Source organism: Bacillus rossius, chromosome 2 (assembly GCF_032445375.1).
Source record: "Bacillus rossius redtenbacheri isolate Brsri chromosome 2, Brsri_v3, whole genome shotgun sequence".
Classification (NCBI taxonomy): Eukaryota; Metazoa; Arthropoda; class Insecta; order Phasmatodea; family Bacillidae; genus Bacillus; species Bacillus rossius.
The window spans coordinates 120,976,229-121,000,016 of NC_086331.1; the positions used below are offsets into that span (position 1 = coordinate 120,976,229).

Sequence of the window (23,788 nt, forward strand, 5' to 3'; positions counted from 1 at the left end):
AAATGGCGGGAAACGGGCCTGTGATAGCGAGACGACAGCTTCGTGGGCCGCAGTCGATGTTCAGCCAGCGCCGAGAGGGCCGTGTACACTGGAAGCTAAACTGGCAGAGCTCTCGAGGTACGTTGCGTCTAGTTGCCTTTCCCAACATTCTGTCCGGTACACCTCATTTCCAGTTGTGATTCTGAATACCTAAAAATCGATTGAATACCGATTGAAGATTACTTAGAAAGGATAAATCTGATGGAAAAAAAATTAAATCTTTCTCGATTCCGTTGTAAAATATGACAATAATTCTATCCAAACCAATATTTATATTTAAGGATTTGGCACAGCCTTTCAGTACATATGAAATAAGTAATATGACTGCCCAACGAAAATTATCCGTTGAAAAACGCTGTATTCAAAAAGGTGTTGCATACTTACAAACAAGTTCACTTTAATTATTTTCTCCGTATTAAATACTAACTATGATTTCCTGCACATAAATATTCCATATAAACAGTATTTGAAAATAACTTTAGCAAAGTTGACACGTCGCGTCGTAGGCATTTTGGTTGAAAATATTTCTTGATATAGTTGCATTTAGAATTTAAAATATTAGTTGTACAGTCTCATAAATCAATTCTTTTAGTGCAGATACTAGCACAGCTAAAGTGCGAGTGTTAACATGCCCTATTAATTTCTACTATTTGGTATTTACATATTCACAAAAGTTCATCAAATAAAATTATAAACCTTAACGAATAACGCTTGAGGAACTTATTTAAGCACATGACATGACAAAATGGAAAGAAAAAGAACTCAAATTTTGTGATAAAAATTAACAGATTGTATTTCTACAGCTGTTTTAATGTCGCTTTTATACTAAACCTGTGCCAAAACATTTGCGATGAATATTGTATGCAAGGGAATAATATTTTGTTATTCAAAATATATTTTCTTTCAAAGCAAGCAACGTTTAAAAAAACACCATAAAACGTAAGTTAGTACCTTATCTACAAAAACATAAGATAACTATTAACCGCTATTTTCAGTTTTTACTGTTATCGAATATTATAATAACGATGACTGATTTAGTGTGCCTAACTGACGTGAGAATTTGACCCAACATATTTCAGTTAGGCTTCTAGCATAGGCAAGCACAACAGATCGTGAACAATATAAACATATTAATAACTTTTTTGAAAAAAAAAAAATAGAAATCTTACGTGGACAAAATGTTCTTTCTAATCTATGATTATTTGAATGGTCGTTTAGCATTGCTCTTGAAATGTTTTATTTTTTGCAGCATGTGATTATTTTAAACTATGGTAACCGGATAAGTTAAAAAACCAACCAATGTTTTTCATAAAATTTACTGTTGCTTCACCCAACGAAATTTAAGGATATTAGGTCGATATGTTAAAACACATTAACTCAATCATTTTGTGTATTCGACTCCACGTCCCTAAAAAAAAAATTACCAAGTAAAGCATGAATATGTTACAGTGTTAAGTTTTACCAGTTAGGGCTTTTTATATTTCTTATTAATAAAAATATTGAGAAACGAGCAAAAAAATTTCAGGAAGTTTACTGACGAAGATGACTTTAATTAAATTGTAGAGTTTGTTGAGTAATAAGACAATGTTTACTTTAAATTACTTTTGTTTTACATACAGTAAGAAAATAGGCCCAAATGCACTTGGTTATGAAAAAAAAAACTATAGTATAAAATTATCTTCTCTTTTAATATTTCTAATTTTTTTCCTACCATGTTTATGAAAATGTTTATAATATAATAGTACAATTTTGCTGCAAAAAAATTTAATTATCTACGTTTCAGCCATATTACACGCATGATTTTTAATAATTATATTTTCAAAGAGTCAGATGCTGAAAAAAATATTAAAAATAATTTTAATAATTAATTTTATTTCTGGTACAGTTTTTGTGTAATTTATTTGCATTAAAATCCTCACGTAATTTTAACAGTTATGAACATAAATAATTTTTGTATATAAGTTTTGATTAATTAAATATCAATGCAACGTGTCGCAGGTAACTTATGTAGCTTTTTTGACAGCTATTTTATTTGTACAGTTGAGCCACGCTGTCGACGTCTTCTTTACAATAACAATTATAAGCATATACATGCGGTGTTTTCTAACTGCTGTTAGGAAATTTGAAGATAACTTTTTAACATTTTCACAATGACTAAGGCCATATACATAAATTCACTCATGCCGGGGTAGATGCGACATACGCAAAACGGTTCAGTGATCTCGGTCATTGAACCAGTGGCGGATGTAGGGAGGATAGGGGGTATATGTAGCCTCCCCTCCCCAAACTTATGAAAATTTTTGAAAAAAATAACTGTGTGAGAAGTCACGTCGCCTACGGCTACTACTACTACATACTTTAGGTTTGTGTTAATGTAAACAGTAATATAAGTTTTTAATTTTTTTTAAATCCCCCCATAAAAATTCCTGTATCCGCCACTGCACTGAACAACCCAAAAATTAAAAGTTTAAATGAGTTATTATCTTACGTAACTTGAATGTTTTAAACGCAAAAATAATTCTCTCACTAAGGAGCACAGGGTTTTGTGCAATCGCAGTAAAAATCATGCATTCTTCAACAAACTAACTTTAAAAAATAAATTCTATGATATAACTGTGTACTTTACTATGTTCTTCATTAAAAACATTCTGAGAGTTTTGTATACTAAGTTACAATATGCTAAACGAGATAACGAGATATAATAATAATTTTACCGCAACTTTATTGCGCAGTGTCTTGCAGATGCATCCCGTCAACACAACCATTATGATATAATCTGATTATCTACTAGAAAATAATAGATAACAGAAACATAAGTCAAAACCATAATTGAAACGCCTTACTACAATCAACATAGTGAAAATGCAAGAATTGGTTATTAAAATATTTGTGTATAATTTTTATTCTTAGTGAGCATATTGAACCGATTCCTACACTAGACAATTAATACCTGCACATGTGGCCAGTAATGAAGTTACTATAAAACGTAACTTTATGGAAATATTTTAATTGGCCACGCTTAGAATCGGGCACAAGAAAAAAGTTAAATTTCGACAACTTAAGAGAGAGTTTGTAGGCTATAATGATCTTTATTGTACTGAAAAATTGTTGCAAGCACTTTTCACTTAAAGGTGTTAACATCCTAATCTTATTGTAATTTTCGTTTTTATTCCAAGTTAAACATGACCGTTAAACTTTTTTAGAAATTGCGGTTCAAACGCAATGACACGGAACGTATTTTTTGCAGGTTTGTAATGCGATATGAAATATTTATTGTTTCACATATAATTTTAATTTACTTCTGGTTATGTTATTTATGACATTGCAAAAAATGTATAACCAAGTTCACTGATGATAACGAGGACGAGTCTAATGTACGAGTTTAGAGATGTGAAATGAATATAAAATATTAGGCGAAACATATGATCGTGAATGATGTGAAAATGGTAATGGTAACAACACTACCTTAAATCTCACCAATTATTTAAAATTGTAAGCTGCAGAAGAGCGGAGAAAGACAAAAGAAAAACGAAGTAACATGTCCTTGGTAAAAAAAACTATTTACACCAATTTCTAGCCGTCTGCATAAACTTGAGAACAATTTGTAAACTGTTAAGATCGAAAACATTGATACGGCTCTGAGACCAAAAATGTTTATGATCAAGATAAAATAGATGTAAATGATAGTTATAATTTTTGAAGATGTTGGCAATGATCACTAGAATGATGTTAATTATTATGTATATGAGTTTGGTTTTTGTCTCTGGAACGATGGTGATGATTATATCTATAAGACTGATGACAAGAGTTGACAGACCTTAGGGTACTCCAAACATATTCCATCTTCAGCCTCCACCACTCTGAAATTTAGTGAGTCTCGTCTCACCCGGCATCAGGGTTGCCTACACCTTTTCCTAACAATTACTGCATTAGGACGGAAACATATCTGAAATGACTTAAAGAAGGTATTACTTAAATAAAAAAGATCCGTAAAAAGTTGTGGACTACTATTCAGGGTGGCTACCAAACTGTAAAGAATAAATTCCCTGACTTTTCCCTGACTTTTCCAGGAAAATCATTTTTATTCCCTGACCATGCCTAACAATCTCATCAATTTTTTTAAGCGTAAAACCTTCTTATTTTCACATATTATAACTAACTTATCAGATAAAATACACAAATATATGTCAAAACAAAATCAGACAAACAATAATAGCTTTTAGAAATTAAAATTTTTCGATTATAGTGTATGTTAAGTGATAATGAACTTGCTAATATTTAGTGAATTATATATAGGTACTAATGATCATACACATTCTTAAGCAATATTAGCAAACAATCTTACTTAAGAGTTTTTATTAGTTTTTCTATGTCTAATTGTAAGGTAACAAATTAAAAGAGTAATGGGTCTTTTTTCTTAATAATGTACGTAATTTTGTTGCCTGTAAATAATAACGCATTTTTTGTTGATTATTTCTAAAACTTAAAAAAAAAATTAAAATTTGTATATTTATAAAACTGAATTTTATTCACTAAAATAAACACATCTCATAAATAATATTTCTTTAACTAGCTATAAAATAAATCCTTTTATAAATTAAAATTTTTCGATTATATTATATGTTAAGTGAAGATTAAAAACAACTGTTATATACGCCATTTTACCCAATTATGTAAATTATTGATTTATTTACTCATTTGATGTCTAATAACCCAAAAAAGGATAATAGTCTAGGCGTTCACAACACTGATCATTATAAAAAAATAACTACTATAACATACAAAGAAGATCGCCTGCAGTAGCGGTAGCAAAGCGAACGAACTATCTGTGACCTGTCTTCTTTGAATTCGAGATGGGAGCGGACGAACTAAAAGAGCGACCTAGTTCGCACGTGTGTGCTTTTTTTTTTTTGTTCCCAGTCGTGTAGTACTTCTCTACGTTTTACTTTTCAGATGTACTATTTATTTTATTTTGCTGTCCTCTTTGTGTAAACGTTTTTAATAGGAGCGCTCCCGGTCGCGAACTATTATGCGCAAGTCTAATGATTAGCTACTCTTAATATTTACCTTTCACTTTTCTTATCCTGTATTGGAATTCATTAAAAAAATGTTTTACTCCATAAAAGTAATGGGCTAAAAATTTGAATATAACCGAATAAACACTTTAACTCATTAATCACCTTTACTCTTAGCTTTCAGCAACGGCAATATTCTTCCCAAGCCCACACGTTCATATCTGATCCCGCGCACATTTTTTTCCCCCCATCTTTGTCTACTACTTCTATTCTCTCCTTTTTATCTTCAGAACAAAGCCCGACTAGCTTAATAAATAATACTGAAAACATGTACACGCCACTATTCAAAACGTTTACACAAAGAGGACAGCAAAATAAAATAAATAGTACATCTGAAAAGTAAAACGTAGAGAAGCACTACACAACAAGACTGGCAACAAAAAAAAGCACTCACGTTTTCATCCCAAAACGTTCGTGTACTTGTACCATAGTTGCCAATAATACGAGAAACAAAAATAAAACTATTTCGGTCATCTCGGTGTACTATGAGCTATAAAACTAGTAAGCATAGAACAATTTGGTACACGTACCATGACTATGGTGGCAATACAATGCATGCGCGCGCACGCCAGCCAGCTGTTATCAGCAACGCAGACACAGCAGAGTTTTTCATGGACCCGCGACATCAAAAATGGCTTCATTAAAATGTCAAACTTCGTATAAAATATAGTATTCAGAATTTCAGTTAATAATTCGCTACATACAATTAACAAATTAACAAAGATTATGAATAATATTAAGCTGTAAAATGCTGCAGCAGGAACTTTAGACAAGATTTAATTTTTTCCCTGACTATTTTAAAAATTTCCTGACTTTTCCATGACTTTTCCCTGCTGGCAAAATTCCCTGACTTTTCCCGGTTTTCCCGGTTGGTCGCCACCCTGCTATTATTTATCCAGCAATAATTTTTTTAATGGTTTTCACTTTTATCTTCCAAAAAAGATCAGGCAACCATTTATTGTGTAAACAAAATTACTGACTAATCGAGGCCTGATGGCCATGAGTTGGCACATCGGCTCAAGGGCCTGGGACAGGTTTGGGTCCTCAATAAATGTTTTGGACTGACCTACGACTTTAGAAATGCTTTAGGGTCGGGATCTGGCTTACGAGTGGAGCTGGGCTGCAGCGGAGCAGTTGGCAACACTGCGGGCGCTGACTCGATCTGCATTCCAGTGTCCTCGTGCTCGTGATTCACCCGGGGCGCCACTGGGATTGGCTTCGTGCGTGGTCCGTGAGGGGGGGGGGGTGCTTCGGGGCAGGCTGTTCCTGCCCTGGAGCAGGCTGTTCCTGCGGGGCTCTCTTCCCCTTTCCATTTTTATGTCCCGAATGGTGTTTTTTCGGGGCTCTCTGTGGCTGTGGCTGCCCTCTGGGCCTCCAAGAGTTGGCCACAACAGGGTATTCCAACTCGTACCTGTCGTCCAGCACCGAGTACTGGTTGGGGCTCTGCCACTGTTGAGGAGCAGGGCAGCTGGGGCCGCGCCATACCTGTCTGGGGGGCTGCGGCTGGTAGCTGGACGAGCCAGCTTGTGTTTGGAAGTGTGTTTGCGCCGCAGCTGCAGCTCGCTTGTTTTCGCGAATTGCGCGCTTTGACTGCAGCTCCCTTTCCTTGCGTTCCTGCTGCGGGAGATAGCGCCAGTTTTCACGCTTGTAAGCCTGGCACCCTCTGTAGTTGGCGCAGTGCGGGCCCTTGCAGCTCGCGCACTTTGCCTTGTTCCTGTCCCCTCCATCGGGAGCTCGACCACAAGTTTATTTATTGGCCGCCTGGTTTGCCTGTTGTATAGAAACCAGAAGTTCTGTACGGGCAGGCCCATTTTTACGAACTCTGCCTGGATAAAATCTTTGTCAATGCTGCTGTGCACCCGACAAAAGACGAATTTATTAGGGATCTCGTCTGGCTGCAGTAGAACAGAGTGCTGCGCACCTGCCTGCTCTAATGCCTGTGCTGCACGATGGTAGTCCTCTACCGTGGCAGTGTGGATCATTAATTGGTCGTGGCCTTGACTTACGCACGTCCAAGTCATATGGAGAGCTGCGTCCAGTGCAGCTTTGATGACCGGGTAGCTGTGGCCTTGGTCTACAAATACAAACAGGGGTTTTACCTTTACTTTCTTTGCCTGAGGGGCAGGGTTCTGTGCCGCAGGGATTGTGCCTGTATTTGCACTCGCCGTCGGCTGGCTGGCTGAGGCGCCACCCTGTCGCCGCGGTTGTTTACGCGCACGCTCAGCGTGCTGGCGCGTGATGGCGGCGTTGGTGAGGGGGGGACGCAGCCTGTCGCGGTTTTCCCCTGTTTCCACCTTCTTGCTCGAGACAGTGATGAATCCGTCATCGCTGCTCATCTCTGCCTCGTCCTCACTCGGCAAGGGCACATCAAGTCCCTCCATCTGTCTCTCTGTACTGTTATCTCTGTACAGTAGACATCCTACAACACACTCGCACCCACTGACCAACAAACCTGAAATTATTCGAGGTTTGCGGCTAGGCTGTAGGGGCAGATACGCCCCGGGCGTTTTGTGTGCTTACACTCTTAGCCTATATTCTCTATACCACCTTAGGCCTGTGTACAAGTACACAGACTATACTAGTGCGCGGAGCTCCTCTTCTCACGTCCGTCCTCTCTCACGTCCGTCCCTCTTCTCCGAGCCTGAGGCCTCCCTAACACCAGTACTTATGCATAATGCAGACGCGAGAGCGCATGCGCCAAGCAGAAGAAATGATGCGTCATAGCACTAGAGTAGGGGTGGTGGGTTGAACAAGGAGGGGAGGGGAGGCGGTCCGCGCCCGAGAACACATCTTCCTATCGGTGTTCTCTTCAAACTCATTGATAAATAAGCTTCCTTTCGAGTATTATATTTTGGTTTATGATTTTGTAGTCAGGTATGTAAACTAGGCAAAAGATTATCTCACAGAATAATGGTCATTAATTCTTTAGATGAGGTGTGCAAACCAAACAATATGGCATATTGCCTCGGCAAGTACTTGGAATCTAGGCACCAAGCATACAAAATATTAACACAGGAAGCTATGGATATAAGCAGCTCGCCAGATGCAGGACTCTGAGGAAAAATCACAACCTAGAGCATATTGAAAATGATGATGACCAAGACTAAATTAGGAATGGGTACTAGCGAAAATCGAGCCGGGAGATGCAAAACTAGGACAGTAAGCTCTTGCAAGACTGTTGCAGGTGTGCAAATATCACAAAAACCACGCACTATTAATAAGATGACAGGTGGATTTCTACCTTTATTAGTTCCCGCATTGCAAGACCTCGGTGGACTCCTCAGTGCAACGAAAGGTGAAGGCTAAGAACACTTTACAGAATGATCTTGAACAGTTACAGGAATCATGACACAATGTTATTATGAAACCATTATCATAGGTAAGGGAATGGTACAGAACTTTAATAATTACAGCTCCACAAACAATGATGAGATATGAGAAAGAAACGAATGAAAAATTCTAATTTTTCTGATGTCCTATCCACTCACCAATATAGGGTTGATTAAGATTGCACACAAACTGAAAATACCGAATTTATGAGCCATGTTTTTGTGAGACCATTTAATCGTTGCGCCAAAGGCTTGAGAGTGTTTCATAATTATTTTTAACAGGTCGGCAGGTCGTGGTACACACTGGGTGACGAATTTAAATTTAGGAAAAATGTTAGAGTACTGCGACAGTTTCAGTGATTTGAAACCTCTTCCATAAATACGATGGTACTTACACGGGGCTGAACTTTACTGCAATTACGAAACCAAACAGTTGTAATTAAATAAAAAAATAGACTAAGTACATTTGAGAAATATTCATATCTATATCACCTTGACCAGTCATACATCGAAGCTGCGGGCAGTCCCATTTTCCATTTTCCATCTCTACCGAATTATATAAAGATAGTTGCAAAATCTGCTTCTTGAAAAGTGATGGGACAGGTAAATTCTTACGAAATGACGAAATCGCAAAATATATTCAGGAAAAGTTACCACTAGACTTTCAAGTACATGGAAATCCACCTACTCAAGAAAGCATTCTTACTTGCAGCGAAAATATCTACTTTAAGAAACCAGAGATCATAGGTATGATGCTAGATTCCACCCGAATATCTATGCTGTAGGGAAAATATAGAATCTACACGAGCAGTTAACCTATTGCTTGTGAATGTTAAAATAATAAATTGCAATTTAGCAGATGGTCTTTACATAACCTGTAAAAATAGTTATTGCATTTAAGAGCTTTTGTCCATCGAGCCGCCAGGATATAAGCTTATTCAAGTGCCTGGAAACATTATTTAATATCTAGTAATCACCAAGAGAGTACACGAAATTTCTGTCTATGTTGTCGATTAAAATGAAAAATTTGTGAATTTTCATAGAGAAGAAATAACATGTTGCCCACACTTAAAGCAATGGGCCTGCTTTTCGATACTTATAAAGAAAATAAGCAACATGAACCCACAAACAAACAGTCGATTGCGAAGCCGCGTCACATTAACATTTATTAGTGTGAAATATCTTTGTGGTATGTATTGTATAGTGCATAATAATGGGGGGAAGCCTGGTTATGACGACTGGATTAAAAAAATCGAGTATCATTGCTATTAATTCTTACTTCAAGGTTTTTATATGCTCGGGCGAGAAATTAGCAGCCACACACAGCGCCATATCATATTTACTTAAATTATTTATTATTTTTATGTACTAAAGACACGCTTACAAATGCAAACGGAACACATCCAATCACGACATATCTCGCTCGAAATCGAATTTTACATCCATTCTAAATAGTCATATTTTAATAAAACACATTGTTATCGACGAATCTCGGGATTTGGCCGTTACCTCGACCATAAAGAATTACCTCTCTCTAACATCCAACTACCTGGGCACAGTAGAAATCGCTGGTTTTTGGGAATGGAAACAAATTTTAGGTACATATACATCTTCATACTGCTTGGGTTCACAGAAGATCACAAAATATATTAATTCAAGCTCGATAATGACTAGTGCTTATCTTTCAGTTACACACAAGAATGCAGTCATGGAAAACCCTAAAGAGGACCATCAAACAGTCGCTGTTATCTTAGGAAGCATGAAATGGTTCGTGCATCATTTAAGTGTTAGAACTGAAGAATGAGTGAGTCTCTAAAATATTGTCAAGACAGAAAAGCCTATGAAAATTTTATTTCGCAACTGGAATCTCATAACGTGTCTAATATTGGCACAAATTTGACGCAAACACTGGGTCGTCAAAACATCATCTAACACGGAGAAGCTGAGATAGGCCTATCTAATTTTATCCTTGCATACAGACAGGAAAATCAATCCGAAGGCCAGCAGAATCTGTTTTCGACCACTGTTTCCAGGAAAATGTGAAAGTGGTTTTTGAACAGCGAAATAAATCCGTATTTTGACATGAGAGTGGTCTTTTAAAATGACAGCAATTCCCTACTTTTCTAGTTGTATGTACTTGCATTTCCAAACTTAATATAACGGTTGCGAATCGTATCTAATCATGAGTATATACAGTTTCTAGAACAAAGCTCCATTAATGAGGATTGATTTTTTTTAATAGGATGATCAAATAAATTAAAACATCATTGACTGAAGGATCGAGATATCGAATAACAAAAATATTTCCTCCAAACACTTATGCCTTCTGTGGGAAACATCCCAAACGACTTGCATCGTACAATTGTCGAGACAATATTGTGAAAATTCTCTTATAAATACTGGAGTGCATACTAATTTCATGTAGTTTATGTCTAGCTTTGTTACCATCAAGCGCTATTGTATCATGCATAGTTTCTAGAGCCAAAATGTTTTTTTTTTTTTGCTTAAGGAGATAGCCATCACATATGAAGATGGTGGCAGGAATAAAACACACACCTTCGGCCTATATGTATATCATCGGAAACTACAGTTTGAAAAAAGGCAACCAGAAAAAAAATGGCTGACAAAAAAATCATGGCCTGGAATGAGACAAAGAACAAATTTTGTACCACCAATTGAAAATTTTATTTGAGAATTCCCTTAAACATTAACTTCATGGCATTATTTATGTTGCCAGGCCCGAGCAAGTTTGTGAGATGAAAGCCGAAATCATGGATTTTCAGGGCTGAGTACAGCTTTTCTTCCCAGGGGAAGCTCATTTAAATGTTTGGCAAACAACCCCATGTCTGGAACAAGATTGTACACGAGTAGTGTGTAAATGGCGGTCCTGAAACTGGCGCCGGCGCGTGGTGCCGGAGCCGAGCCACAATCTCTGATTGTGATGTCACGGCGGCCATCTTGGATGAGCGTAACGGGACACAGCGTAACGGAACATATCGTAACGGGACAAGTAGATCACGGCGGCCATCTTGGATGACCGTGACTTTGACCTTGACCTTTAACTGGTCCTTGACCCCGGCAGACATATTGGATCCGCCATATTGGATCCGCCATATTGGATCAGACATCTTGGATACCGTCGACTTTGTTTCTGTTGTTTGATCCTAGATAGCGCCAGCGTCGCTCTTGATTTTTTTCTGTTCCACTGGAGGCCGCCATCTTGGATACCGTCGACTTTGTTTCTGTTGTTTGTTCCTAGATAGCGCCAGCGTCGCTCTTGATTTTTTTTCTGTTCCACTGGAGGCCGCCATCTTGGATACCGTCGACTTTGTTTCTGTTGTTTGTTCCTAGATAGCGCCAGCGTCGCTCTGTCTCATCACATAAGGTCGATGTTCCATTACCTACCAGAGCTATTATGGTCCTTATAGACATATTAAATTTATTTGTTTATGCAAAATACATTGGAAGCGCTGTGATTCGAACCAGCGCAGCTCTGATCTCTAGGTTGGAAAACATACGCCTTTAACTGCTCGGCTATCGAGTCATTTACCACACTGAGAATTAAATAAGGTATATAAAGAAATATCATGCATATCGGGACTTGATTTTTTTTTTAATTTTAAGTAATAATAGCACTTCCTGTTCGAGACAGATCCACCATCTTGTATTAAGTCGTAACTGTTGCAATTATCGTTACGCCCGCAATCATTCAAATCCGCAATTCTTATGTTAGAAAATCGGGACAAATTTTAAAAATCATTCAAAAATTAATAATCTAATTAAATAATAAAAATCTTAAAAACCACTGTTGTAGTTATCGTTACGGTCGCCATCTTGGATTATATAAATGTTGCATATTTCGTTATGCCCGCCATCTTGGTTGAGTACTATGTCATCGTTACACTTTATGTTACGACCGTCATATTGGATCCTATTAATGTTGCAATTATCGTTATGATCGCCATCTTGAAATTTAGACGCCATCTTGGAAATCGTAATTTTAATGCTAGATATTCGGGAAAAATTCCAATATTCATCAAATAATTAACTAATTAAGGAAATTATTGATTCCTGTCCTTGGTTCGATCCCTGGACGATACAAAACAACATTAATTTTAAAAAATACCACAAAAGTGACAGGTTGGAGAAAATAAAAAACACATCAAGTACTTTTATAAATTTTTATTACATAAATTATACACTGCTACAAGTACAAAAAAACACAAAGTACTAAAGTCTTGTGGATTTCTCGATTTAAACAGCCTTCTTATCGTACGGACTAAGTCCTTTACATGTTCGTAAAAGTCTATTCAGTTTATCCGGTCGACATAATGGTACACCACAATTTTCACACAAAGACGAATTATCGATTTCATTAAAAGGACAGTGATATATTACATGTCGTTTAGCACTTTGAATATTTGTTAATGTTTTGTTACAAAATATACAGCTTGATTCTGAGGAATGTACAGCCAGTCTATCGCAATTCCTGAGGTGTCGTTTTAATCTTGCATAGTGTATAAACTTGCTTAAACACCTGTTGCACTGATATTTAATGCGTTCAGAGTTATTACTACAATTGTGTATTACATAATCCCGTAATTTCCAGTTTTTGATCTTCTCACAGTACGTATAGTTGGGCGACAGAACACCGTTGGTTGCTCCTTCCTTCATCAATGACACTGGAACTGTTGACAACCATTGTAACACTGCTGACATGTTAACTTCTGAAGCCTTTGAGGTCTGCTCTGCGGAAGATGTTGCACGCGTCGAAATCTCCTGCGGTGCTGAGAGAGTAGGTGCAGCTGTAGACAACGTTGTCATCGTGCTCTGCACGTATGATGGTAGACCTTCGATCCAGGTCGGTGTTGATACTGCCAATGATGCCATCGAGTTCTCAAGAATAGCTAGGTACTGGTCTATTACGTTAGTCAAGTCTGACTATCCGATCCGTTCATCACTGCAGTCAGAGACGGACTGAAGTTCATATCACGAGGGTCTCACATATATATTCTCATTAGCTGGTACAACACATGAGTCAAAACAATATCAATTTTCATTATACTTGCACTTACTGTCTCGGAGCATTTTTTATAATGAAGATGTAAGCTATCAAGACGTGAAATTAGTTTATTGCACTTATTGCACTGAAATTGTATTCGTTTCAGTAAATTATTTGGACAACTGCTTCTTTCATGTCTGCGAGCATTTGAGGTGATAGTATCTAAATGATGCGTCACAATATTTGCACTGACGCAATGTATGCTCTTCATTAGTTGAAGTAGTCATTGCTGATGATGAAACTTCGGCTGATGGTGGTATCACATCTGTTGAAATCTCCAATGTTGACGTCGTCGTTTCCAACGGGATCTGCACCTTCTCCATCGTAGCTGACGTCAAGGTTCCCGTAGACGATGGTACAACCTCCGAGTTCGACGTTAAAGTCGGTAAAGATGCCATCGAGTTCGCAAGAACAGGTAATTACGCGATTTATGTACCAGATTAAACAAACTAGATGATCCTTACTCCGTCGGCGTCAGTAACAAACTGAACGTCCTGCTGTCTAGGACTCGCTTATATACATGCACTGGATGGAATAATAAGCTAGTCAAATCAAGATCAATTTACTATAATACTAGAGTCAAAACAACATTAAAAATAGAAGCACCATCAACAAAAAGGCAGCACAATTGGAAGCACCGACAACGAAAAGGCAGCACATTTGGAAGCACCGACAACGAAAAGGCAACACATTTGGAAGCACCGACAACGAAAAGGCAGCACATTTGGAAGCACTGCCAACGAAAAGGCAGCACATATGGAACCACCGACATCGAAAAGGCAGCACATTTGGAAGCACCGACATCGAAAAGGCAGCACATTTGGAAGCACCGACAACGAAAAGGCAGCACATTTGGAAGCACCGACAACGAAAAGGCAGCACCTCAAATGCTCGCAGACATGAAAGAAGCAGTTGTCCAAATAATTTACTGAAACGAATACAATTTCAGTGCAATAAGTGCAATAAACTAATTTCACATCTTGATAGCTTACATCTTCATTATAAAAAATGCTCCGAGACAGTTAAGTGCAAGTATAATGAAAATTGATATTGTTTTGACTCATGTGTTGTACCAGCTAATGAGAATATATAAGTGAGACCCTCGTGATATGAACTTCAGTCCGTCTCTGACTGCAGTGATGAACGGATCGGATAGTCAGACTTGACTAACGTAATAGACCAGTACCTAGCTATTCTTGATAACTCGATGGCATCATTGGCAGTATCAACACCGACCTGGATCGAAGGTCTACCATCATACGTGCAGAGCACGATGACAACGTTGTCTACAGCTGCACCTACTCTCTCAGCACCGCAGGAGATTTCGACGCGTGCAACATCTTCCGCAGAGCAGACCTCAAAGGCTTCAGAAGTTAACATGTCAGCAGTGTTACAATGGTTGTCAACAGTTCCAGTGTCATTGATGAAGGAAGGAGCAACCAACGGTGTTCCGTCGTTCAACTATACGTACTGTGAGAAGATCAAAAACTGGAAATTACGGGATTATGTAATACACAATTGTAGTAATAACTCTGAACGCATTAAATATCAGTGCAACAGGTGTTTAAGCAAGTTTATACACTATGCAAGATTAAAACGACACCTCAGGAATTGCGATAGACTGGCTGTACATTCCTCAGAATCAAGCTGTATATTTTGTAACAAAACATTAACAAATATTCAAAGTGCTAAACGACATGTTGACGCCGCCGTCAGTGCTCCCTCTGAGAGCACAGGCCGTTATGTGTCCTCAACACCTGATAAGTGCCGCGCCCCGAACGCGCCCGCGCGCGCAACGTAGTGCAGTGCCCCGAACGGCGTGACGTCAGTCACGGCCTCCTACGTGTGCAAAGCGCCCGGCCGGGTGTGGCACTGCGCAAGGGTATTGTTTCTCATGCATTTTATAATATAAACAAAATCTAAGAAATCTAAACCATTCAATAATTAATGTTAATGTAATAATCAGTTTATAAAGGGTTATAATTCACAACGCTGGCCGAAGTCATCTTCCCGCGCTCCGCAGTTTTCCCGCGGAATTTCCCCCCTCCCTGGCCCCGGCGGCCAGGGAGGTTAGGAGTCGCCATCCAGCACTCGCCCGGGCCGGCAGCCCACGCACGGGGAGCCTTCAATTTTCGCGCCAACATCATGTAACTGCAATAGGTAAATATAGTCCAAACGTTTTATATCAGCTCCCCGGTCGGCCCAAATCGGCCGTTAGCAACCTCGCGCGGTCTTTTAATAACATGTGTATCCCATCAGGGATTTTTATATTTTACGTAAGCAATTAGGTGACCCGTCGTGGCACCTGCGCCTCACGCTATTACGTCCCACCTCGGGACATAGGTCTTGGCCCACGCAGGGCGGCACTGCGCCAAACGCGACCACAAACATTCGGACGAGTCTTCAACTGGGACTTGCCACGGCCACGTGTACGATATCGTTCCAGATTCTCACGTGTCCGTACCCAGCTTAACGTGGCCTTCGCCACCCCGCGGACTATCCGCTCATGCATATTCTCCTGTGCGGGACTAATCGCAGCAATTCAGTGTAACGTGTTTCAATAAGTAAATATTCTCCTGTGCGGGACTAATCACAGTAATTCAGTGTAACGTGTTTTAATAAGTAATCATTCTCCTATGCGGGACTAATCGCAGTAATTAAGTGTAACGTGTTTTAATAAGTAATCATTCTCCTGTGCGGGACTAATCGCAATAACTCAGTGTCATATGTTTTCTTAATTAATCTGCGGGACCGATCGTCCTCACGCTTCACGCCACGTCCGTATACTCTCGCAGAGACCCTAGCAGGTTCAGGTGCGCGGAGCTTAGGTCGACGATGAAGCGGCCAGTCACGTGAAGGTGTGACCTGTAGAGTGTGCGACGTAATAAATAACCAAAAGAACTCGTGTGTTTCATTAATAAGGCGTCCTGGGAGGCCATAACAGCCCGGGGAGTCCTTTGTCGCCGCATCCCTGCCTACCGCCACGAGGCCAGGAACCCCCCCCCCCCCCTTGAGATTCAAAATTAACCTACCAGCTTAAATTTACGTAAATTCAGATTAGGCAACGGGGACGGCGTCAATGTAATATATCACTGTCCTTTTAATGAAATCGATAATTCGTCTTTGTGTGAAAATTGTGGTGTACCATTATGTCGACCGGATAAACTGAATAGACTTTTACGAACATGTAAAGGACTTAGTCCGTACGATAAGAAGGCTGTTTAAATCGAGAAATCCACAAGACTTTAGTACTTTGTGTTTTTTTGTACTTGTAGTAGTGTATAATTTATGTAATAAAAATTTATAAAAGTACTTGATGTGTTTTTTATTTTCTCCAACCTGTCACTTTTGTGGTATTTTTTAAAATTAAAGTTGTTTTGTATCGTCCAGGGATCGAACCAAGGACAGGAATCAATAATTTCCTTAATTAGTTAATTATTTGATGAATATTGGAATTTTTCCCGAATCTCTAGCATTAATATTACGATTTCCAAGATGGCGTCTAAATTTCAAGATGGCGATCATAACGATAATTGCAACATTAATAGGATCCAATATGACGGTCGTAACATAAAGTGTAACGATGGCAAAGTACTCAACCAAGATGGCGGGCGTAACGAAATATGCAACATTTATATAATCCAAGATGGCGACCGTAACGATAACTACAACAGTGGTTTTTAAGATTTTTATTATTTAATTAGATTATTAATTTTTGAATGATTTTTAAAATTTGTCCCGATTTTCTAACATAAGAATTGCGGATTTGAATGATTGCGGGCGTAACGATAATTGCAACAGTTACGACTTAATACAAGATGGTGGATCTGTCTCGAACAGGAAGTGCTATTATTACTTAAAATTAAAAAAAAAATCAAGTCCCGATATGCATGATATTTCTTTATATACCTTATTTAATTCTCAGTGTGGTAAATGACTCGATAGCCGAGCGGTTAAAGGCGTATGTTTTCCAACCTAGAGATCAGAGCTGCGCTGGTTCGAATCACAGCGCTTCCAATGTATTTTGCATAAACAAATAAATTTAATATGTCTATAAGGACCATAATAGCTCTGGTAGGTAATGGAACATCGACCTTATGTGATGAGACAGAGCGACGCTGGCGCTATCTAGGAACAAACAACAGAAACAAAGTCGACGGTATCCAAGATGGCGGCCTCCAGTGGAACAGAAAAAAAATCAAGAGCGACGCTGGCGCTATCTAGGAACAAACAACAGAAACAAAGTCGATGGTATCCAAGATGGCGGCCTCCAGTGGAACAGAAAAAAATCAAGAGCGATGCTGGCGCTATCTAGGAACAAACAACAGAAACAAAGTCGACGGTATCCAAGATGTCTGATCCAATATGGCGGATCCAATATGTCTGCCGGGGTCAAGGACCAGTTAAAGGTCAAGGTCAAAGGTCAAGGTCACGGTCATCCAAGATGGCCGCCGTGATCTATTTGTCCCGTTACGATATGTCCCGTTACGATGTGTCCCATTACGCTCATCCGAGATGGCCGTCGTGACGTCTCAATCAGAGATTGTGGCTCGGCTCCGGCTCCACGCGCCGGCGTCAGTTTCAGGACCGCCATTTACATACTACTTACACGAATGAACTTGTGTCTGGTGCAACTCGAAGCTATTGCGGGAATATTTCTCCAAGTGTAGACTTATCAGAACTTGCACAGTTCCTGTTTATATAGATGTACACAACAGCTCATACCATCAGTCGACATCCTTACGATATTGCAAAACAGGCGAACACAGTGGGCTGACAATGACAACAAAAATAGTAAATACAGACAGACAACAGCATTGAACAGCACAGCGACAGGCAGAGTAGCCAAACGACGATACTAAATAGATGATCTGGACAACACATCGACAATAGAGCAACGCACATGCGAACTCAGCTTTTAAATTAAACAGGTATTCTGACAACACAACGACATAGCACATACAAACACAATAGGCTTCCTAAGACCAATCAGTGGCGATGTTTCGGGAACTGAAATCTCTTCCCGTCATCAGAATTCTGAGCCAACACATATTTACCCCCTGTTTTCTAATGTCCGCGATCAGTCTGTTTGTGCACAGATGAAAGGAACAGATCTCAGCTCCAAAATCGTGGCAACCCTTTTGCCGTAGGAAGCCTTCTGTGTTTGTACGTGGTATTGTGTTGTCAGATCACCCATTTAATTTAATTTCTGTATTCACTGTTTAAAATCATAGTTGGGTTTCTCTGTATGCCACCAAGGTTATCCAAGGCTGTTATTTGTCTTATTTACTATTTTTGTTGCAACTGTCTCGTTGTTTTCAGCCCAATGTGTTCGTCCGTCCTGTGTTATTTTTTATAACTAATTCCATCCATGATTCTTTGTGCTGTCTTTACATTTATTATTTGACAAAGGTTGATTTTAGCTTGTTTTCTGTGTGTTTGTGTATTCAGTTTTCTTTTCCCGTTTTTTGAGTTCGCTCTACGACATACAATGCAAACTAACAAGGACGTATGTCCTAAATAATGATTTAAATTATTTTATACTGTTCCTTAGAAGTTCGGTGTAATTTTTTCAGGAGAGGGATGATTGTTCAACCACTGCACGCATCTATCATCGTTGGAAGTGTCCCAGCTACAATAGGTGCCTGCTGGGCGCTATGTCGAGCTGGGCCCATGAGTCCCTCCACAGTGTACATGATGAACATGCTGCTCTGGGACCTGGTGTTCGTGCTCATAGGCACCCCCAACACCTTCGGCAGCCAATCGTGGGTGGCAGAGCACTTGGCATGCCGGTTGTACCGAGCGGCTAGCGAATTGGTCGCACGCATGTCTGCCAACTCTTTGGTCGCACTCGCTGTCAGTGAGTACCTCTCGCAACCACGCGACCCAAGACTGCGCGCCAAGACCGAGCGGTCTTGCCTCGTTGTCATGTGCCTGTGGGTTCTGACAGTTCTGCAGTCACTGGGCACCGTGTCACATTCAAAACTGAACAAAACCGACTGCCTTCAAATTACAGCAATTGAGCCCAACAAGCAGCGCCTCGCTACCATTGTCGACTTTACATGTGCTTTTGTGGTGCCCATAGTTATGATTATTGTTTTCTCCGTTCTCTTAATTACGAAACCTACCAGAATAAATAATGACAGCAAAGATATATGCTTCGTCACAGAGTCGTTTATCAGACCGAGTGCTCAACCAGCATATTCAAAACTCGTCATTGCTCTGATTTTTATTTTTATAATTCTAGATATTCCTTTCTATGGACATACTTTTATTGTATTCATAACTGAAACATTTAAAATTGTGAATCCTTTAATTGACGAGAGCACAACTGGCTTATTAATTCCGGTTGGCTTTTGGTGTAAGTACATTCTATCGTTTTTAAATCCATTAGTGATCATTTTTATAGTGTGCAGAAGAAAAAATGGCAGCAGCTGTTACAAGTGTTCCTGCTGTTACATGTGCAATTGCAACAGGAAACGATCGAAACGAATAAGTAATATTCCGATTTTGGACTCTTAACCGCACTAAAAAAAAAAAAAAAAAAAAAAAAAAAAAAATTCAAGACTTTTACTTCCAGTTCATGGATAAGGATAAGAAGAGAGTGATCAAAATGTGGATGAAAACGCTTATATTATTGTAATATTTCATGAATTTTTTTTCCATAAATCCTCGTAAATAATTTTATGTTCCTTTTTGTGACTGTAAAAATGTTCTTATATTGTTCACATATTTTCATTATTTTAAATTATTAGGTATGTAATTAGTTAAATTATATGTTACATTTACTAGTCATATTGGTTTCAGAATAAAAAAGATACACAATACATTATATTTAACAAACCATCAAATATGTATAACTATATCAATTAAAATTGTAATTAATGTACATCATTACATATTTGTCTCTGAAACTTTTGTGCTTAACATGCAGGTACCTACCACAAAATTCTTGCATTTCAGAGAACAATTTAATTAAATGTAAACAACATTTAATGTAAATTCTATTAGACCTTTGCATCAATAATAACTGTAGTAAGTAACAACCAGTTTTTCAGAATTTTATATTTTTGTTAGATATTCATGAAGGAAATTGTATGTTGTTTTGAAATAGGTGTTGCAGAAGTAGTTATTCTAGCGTTCAAACAGACACGACCGCAAAAATTGTACTGCAAGATATATCTGTGTACATGCAAGATTGAGAACATCCCTCGGAAAATGAAGACATTAAACGAAACACTGCAAAATAAATCGTAAAATTATATAATAAATTTTAACAATCTTACATTTTTAAATTTTATTTTTATAAAAATGTTACTAGGAAACTAAATTGTACAAATAATGGACCAACAAATAAAATTAAAAATATCTTAAATATTAAACCATGCATTTGTATATAAACAGAAGTAAAATTACACATACAATAAGTGTAAAATAAATAACAATACTTTTTTTTACGAAATTCACCATTACAATTTTGACACATGTCATTATATCAGTGAATATTTTGGTGAGAGTTAATTTACAACAGTAGTATAAAAAAGGGCTCAGGGAACAGGATCCAGGATGGGGTGCTGTAGTCATGACCACCATCTTGGATTGTGATGTCACGACCACCATGACCTTGACCTTAAACTTTACCTTAAAAATCGCCAAAATTTAGCAAAATTCACCTACATTGGCCAAATTTTTTCCAAAATTACAAAACATATATAATTTTTACTATTTCTCTATTTTTCTTAAAATAATATCCGCAGGCTTTATTTTCCTCAGCAAAGCTTAAATTCCTTAAAATGACAAAAAATTGACGCCAGCCAATAGTGCGCCTCTTAGTCGCACAGATGCCTCTCAAAGCCGTGTGCCACGAACACGCCCGCGTGTGCAACATGGTGCAAACAGTATGAGTGCACCGAACGACCTGCAGCTAGCACCACTACTGGCCACATCGGCGGAAACACTCCGCCGGGTGTGGCAATGTGCTTCCGCCGGACTATAGCATTCAAGGGCACATGTTTTCTCCCACAGACATAAACTATATAATATATAATTCTTCAAACTTTTTTTTACATATTAATTTAAATGTTTAACGTGCGAATATGTCCTAAACTTGGCCGCATCTGTTCCCCACGCGCTGCGCTTTTGGCACGCAATTAGCAGGCCTGCTGTAGCTCCATGCTACACGGAGTCGGCAGTATCCACCGGGAGCTTGGACAGGCTGGTCGTCTTCGCACAATATTGAGAGGTCAACTTCGCGCCAATTAAACAGCCTCATCTAGAGTGTGAGTTATGACCCCCAACCGGCCGTGCATCACCGCGCAGGTCTTAACAGCCATCCCGCGCCTAGCGCCATCACAGCATCAATGTCTGCCACATATTGTTCCCCATTAAACTCCCCCTCTCACCATTATAAGCAGGGTCATCACTGAACAGCCATGCACGCGCAGAGCTCACTAACCCCGAACAGTCGCTGCCAGGGGATGGATAGCAACATGTAAAGTTTGATAAGGAATAAAAAACACACTTCACGTAGCGGAGTGTATCATTTGTAGTGTAAGGCGTCTTGGGTGGCCTAAACAGCCCAAGGACACGCCCCTGCCTCCTGCCACTTGGCCAAACCCAAACCCCGAGACCCATTCCGCAAAAACTTGATAGCTTTGACGGGGAGGCAGCCGGGCCAGTGTCAAAGACTTACCTCTGAGTCGTGATATTGACATTTGACCTTGACTTCAACCACCATCTTGAATTATGAATTCACATCCACCATGTTGGATTATAAAACCTTCCACCAGTTTAGATTCCATCATTTTGGATTCTGCCATTTAGATTTTACCATTTTGGATTATTACTCCATGTCGGCCATTTTTTAAATCTGTGATTATCATCCAAAAATATGAACATACTTTAAAATTTGTAAATAATTAATTACAATTTAAATAAAACTTTAGTTAAAAAGTCATGTTAAACATAGACCTTGAAGTCCTTGTTTCAAACCCGATGAGGGCAAAATTAAATAATCCTTTCTCCAAGGTGGCTACTGGCAGGCTGACCTCCCACCACTAATGCCAAATAATATATATCATGCCAAAGATGATTTTATGGCAGCCATATTGAATTTTCTTCTATCTATTAAAATTCACTACCAACATATTGGTTTAATAATTACCCCCTGGAGTGCAGTAAAGTTATCGCTATATCGTCAGTTGTCAAAGCATCCATCTCGTAGGCCATCTTGACCACCATCTTTAAAATCGATAATTATTAACATCACTTGGTCTTGAAATATTATTTCAAATGATTGAGAGTGCTGATAAGTTAACCGAGGTGGAAAAATCTATTTTACAGTCCACGATGTTTGAAGGCACCTTCTCATTATGCTGACTCACATGAAACATAAATATCATAGCCTGGTCCTTAAACTCTTAAGGGTATAGCAACATTGCATTTTGCTTCCCATAATAAGACTCTTGGAATTTTGTGTACATTTTATAAGCAAACAGATAAAATCAATTCGCAAAGTTTGTGTCCAAGTGCATGTACAGATAGCTTCCTGAATTCAAAAATAATGTAATATTTTTCAAATATTATATTATATAATGTAATATTTTTCAGTGATAAAATCTCGATTTATCTACAAATATTATTATTATATGTGACTGACTGGAGACCGACTATCATGTATCATGGATTTTCCATATAAAAGTGAGAAAGTACCATCCAGCTGACATTTTTTGCTTGTGGCATGCTAGGATACCATTCGATACACCAAGGCCTGAATGCTAGGTCTATGTTTCTGCCTTTTTTCACAAGTTTAAGTAAGACTGTGTGTGGTGTTGTATAAATTTTTATTTGTGGCACAGCCCAATCCTTCGAATTTATAGTCAAATTTACTGCCTGAGGTTGTATGCTAGCATCCACGATAGAATTAATGTATGTATTTTCCAAAACTATTATTGATTCTTGCCTGGAATTAAGTATTACAGGATGGTAATCCTTTGCAAAGCCGAGCAGGTTACTTAGCAGAATGCATATTTTGAAATGACCATCGGTGGTTAGACCAGGCTGCAGTCTATGTACAGACACCAGCCCTCCATTTTGTTTATAGCTTGTTCATAATGTGTTCTTGTAAAATATTTTTTTTACAGTTGCAACCATGCCTAGCAAACGAACATGAATGAGAGACTGTTTGAGACAAAGAAGAAGTAGGCGATTTCGATTTGTGAAGTTTTGTAGGTTGGGTGCGTACCTTAGCTCCATTAGGACCAGCAAGTTGTGACTTTTGGCAG

General features: G+C 38.7%; 1 protein-coding gene across 1 annotated transcript; it reads left to right on the top strand.

The window, feature by feature from the left end:
- Nucleotides 1-8: 8 nt before the first annotated feature.
- LOC134529703 (B1 bradykinin receptor-like) lies at nt 9-20,887 on the top strand. Its single transcript, XM_063364067.1, has 2 exons — nt 9-117; nt 19,082-20,887. The coding sequence occupies exon 2, from the start codon at nt 19,089-19,091 to the stop codon at nt 20,025-20,027; it is 939 nt and encodes a 312-aa protein (XP_063220137.1). The 5' UTR covers nt 9-117; nt 19,082-19,088; the 3' UTR covers nt 20,028-20,887.
- The last annotated feature ends 2,901 nt before the right edge of the window (nt 20,888-23,788 follow it).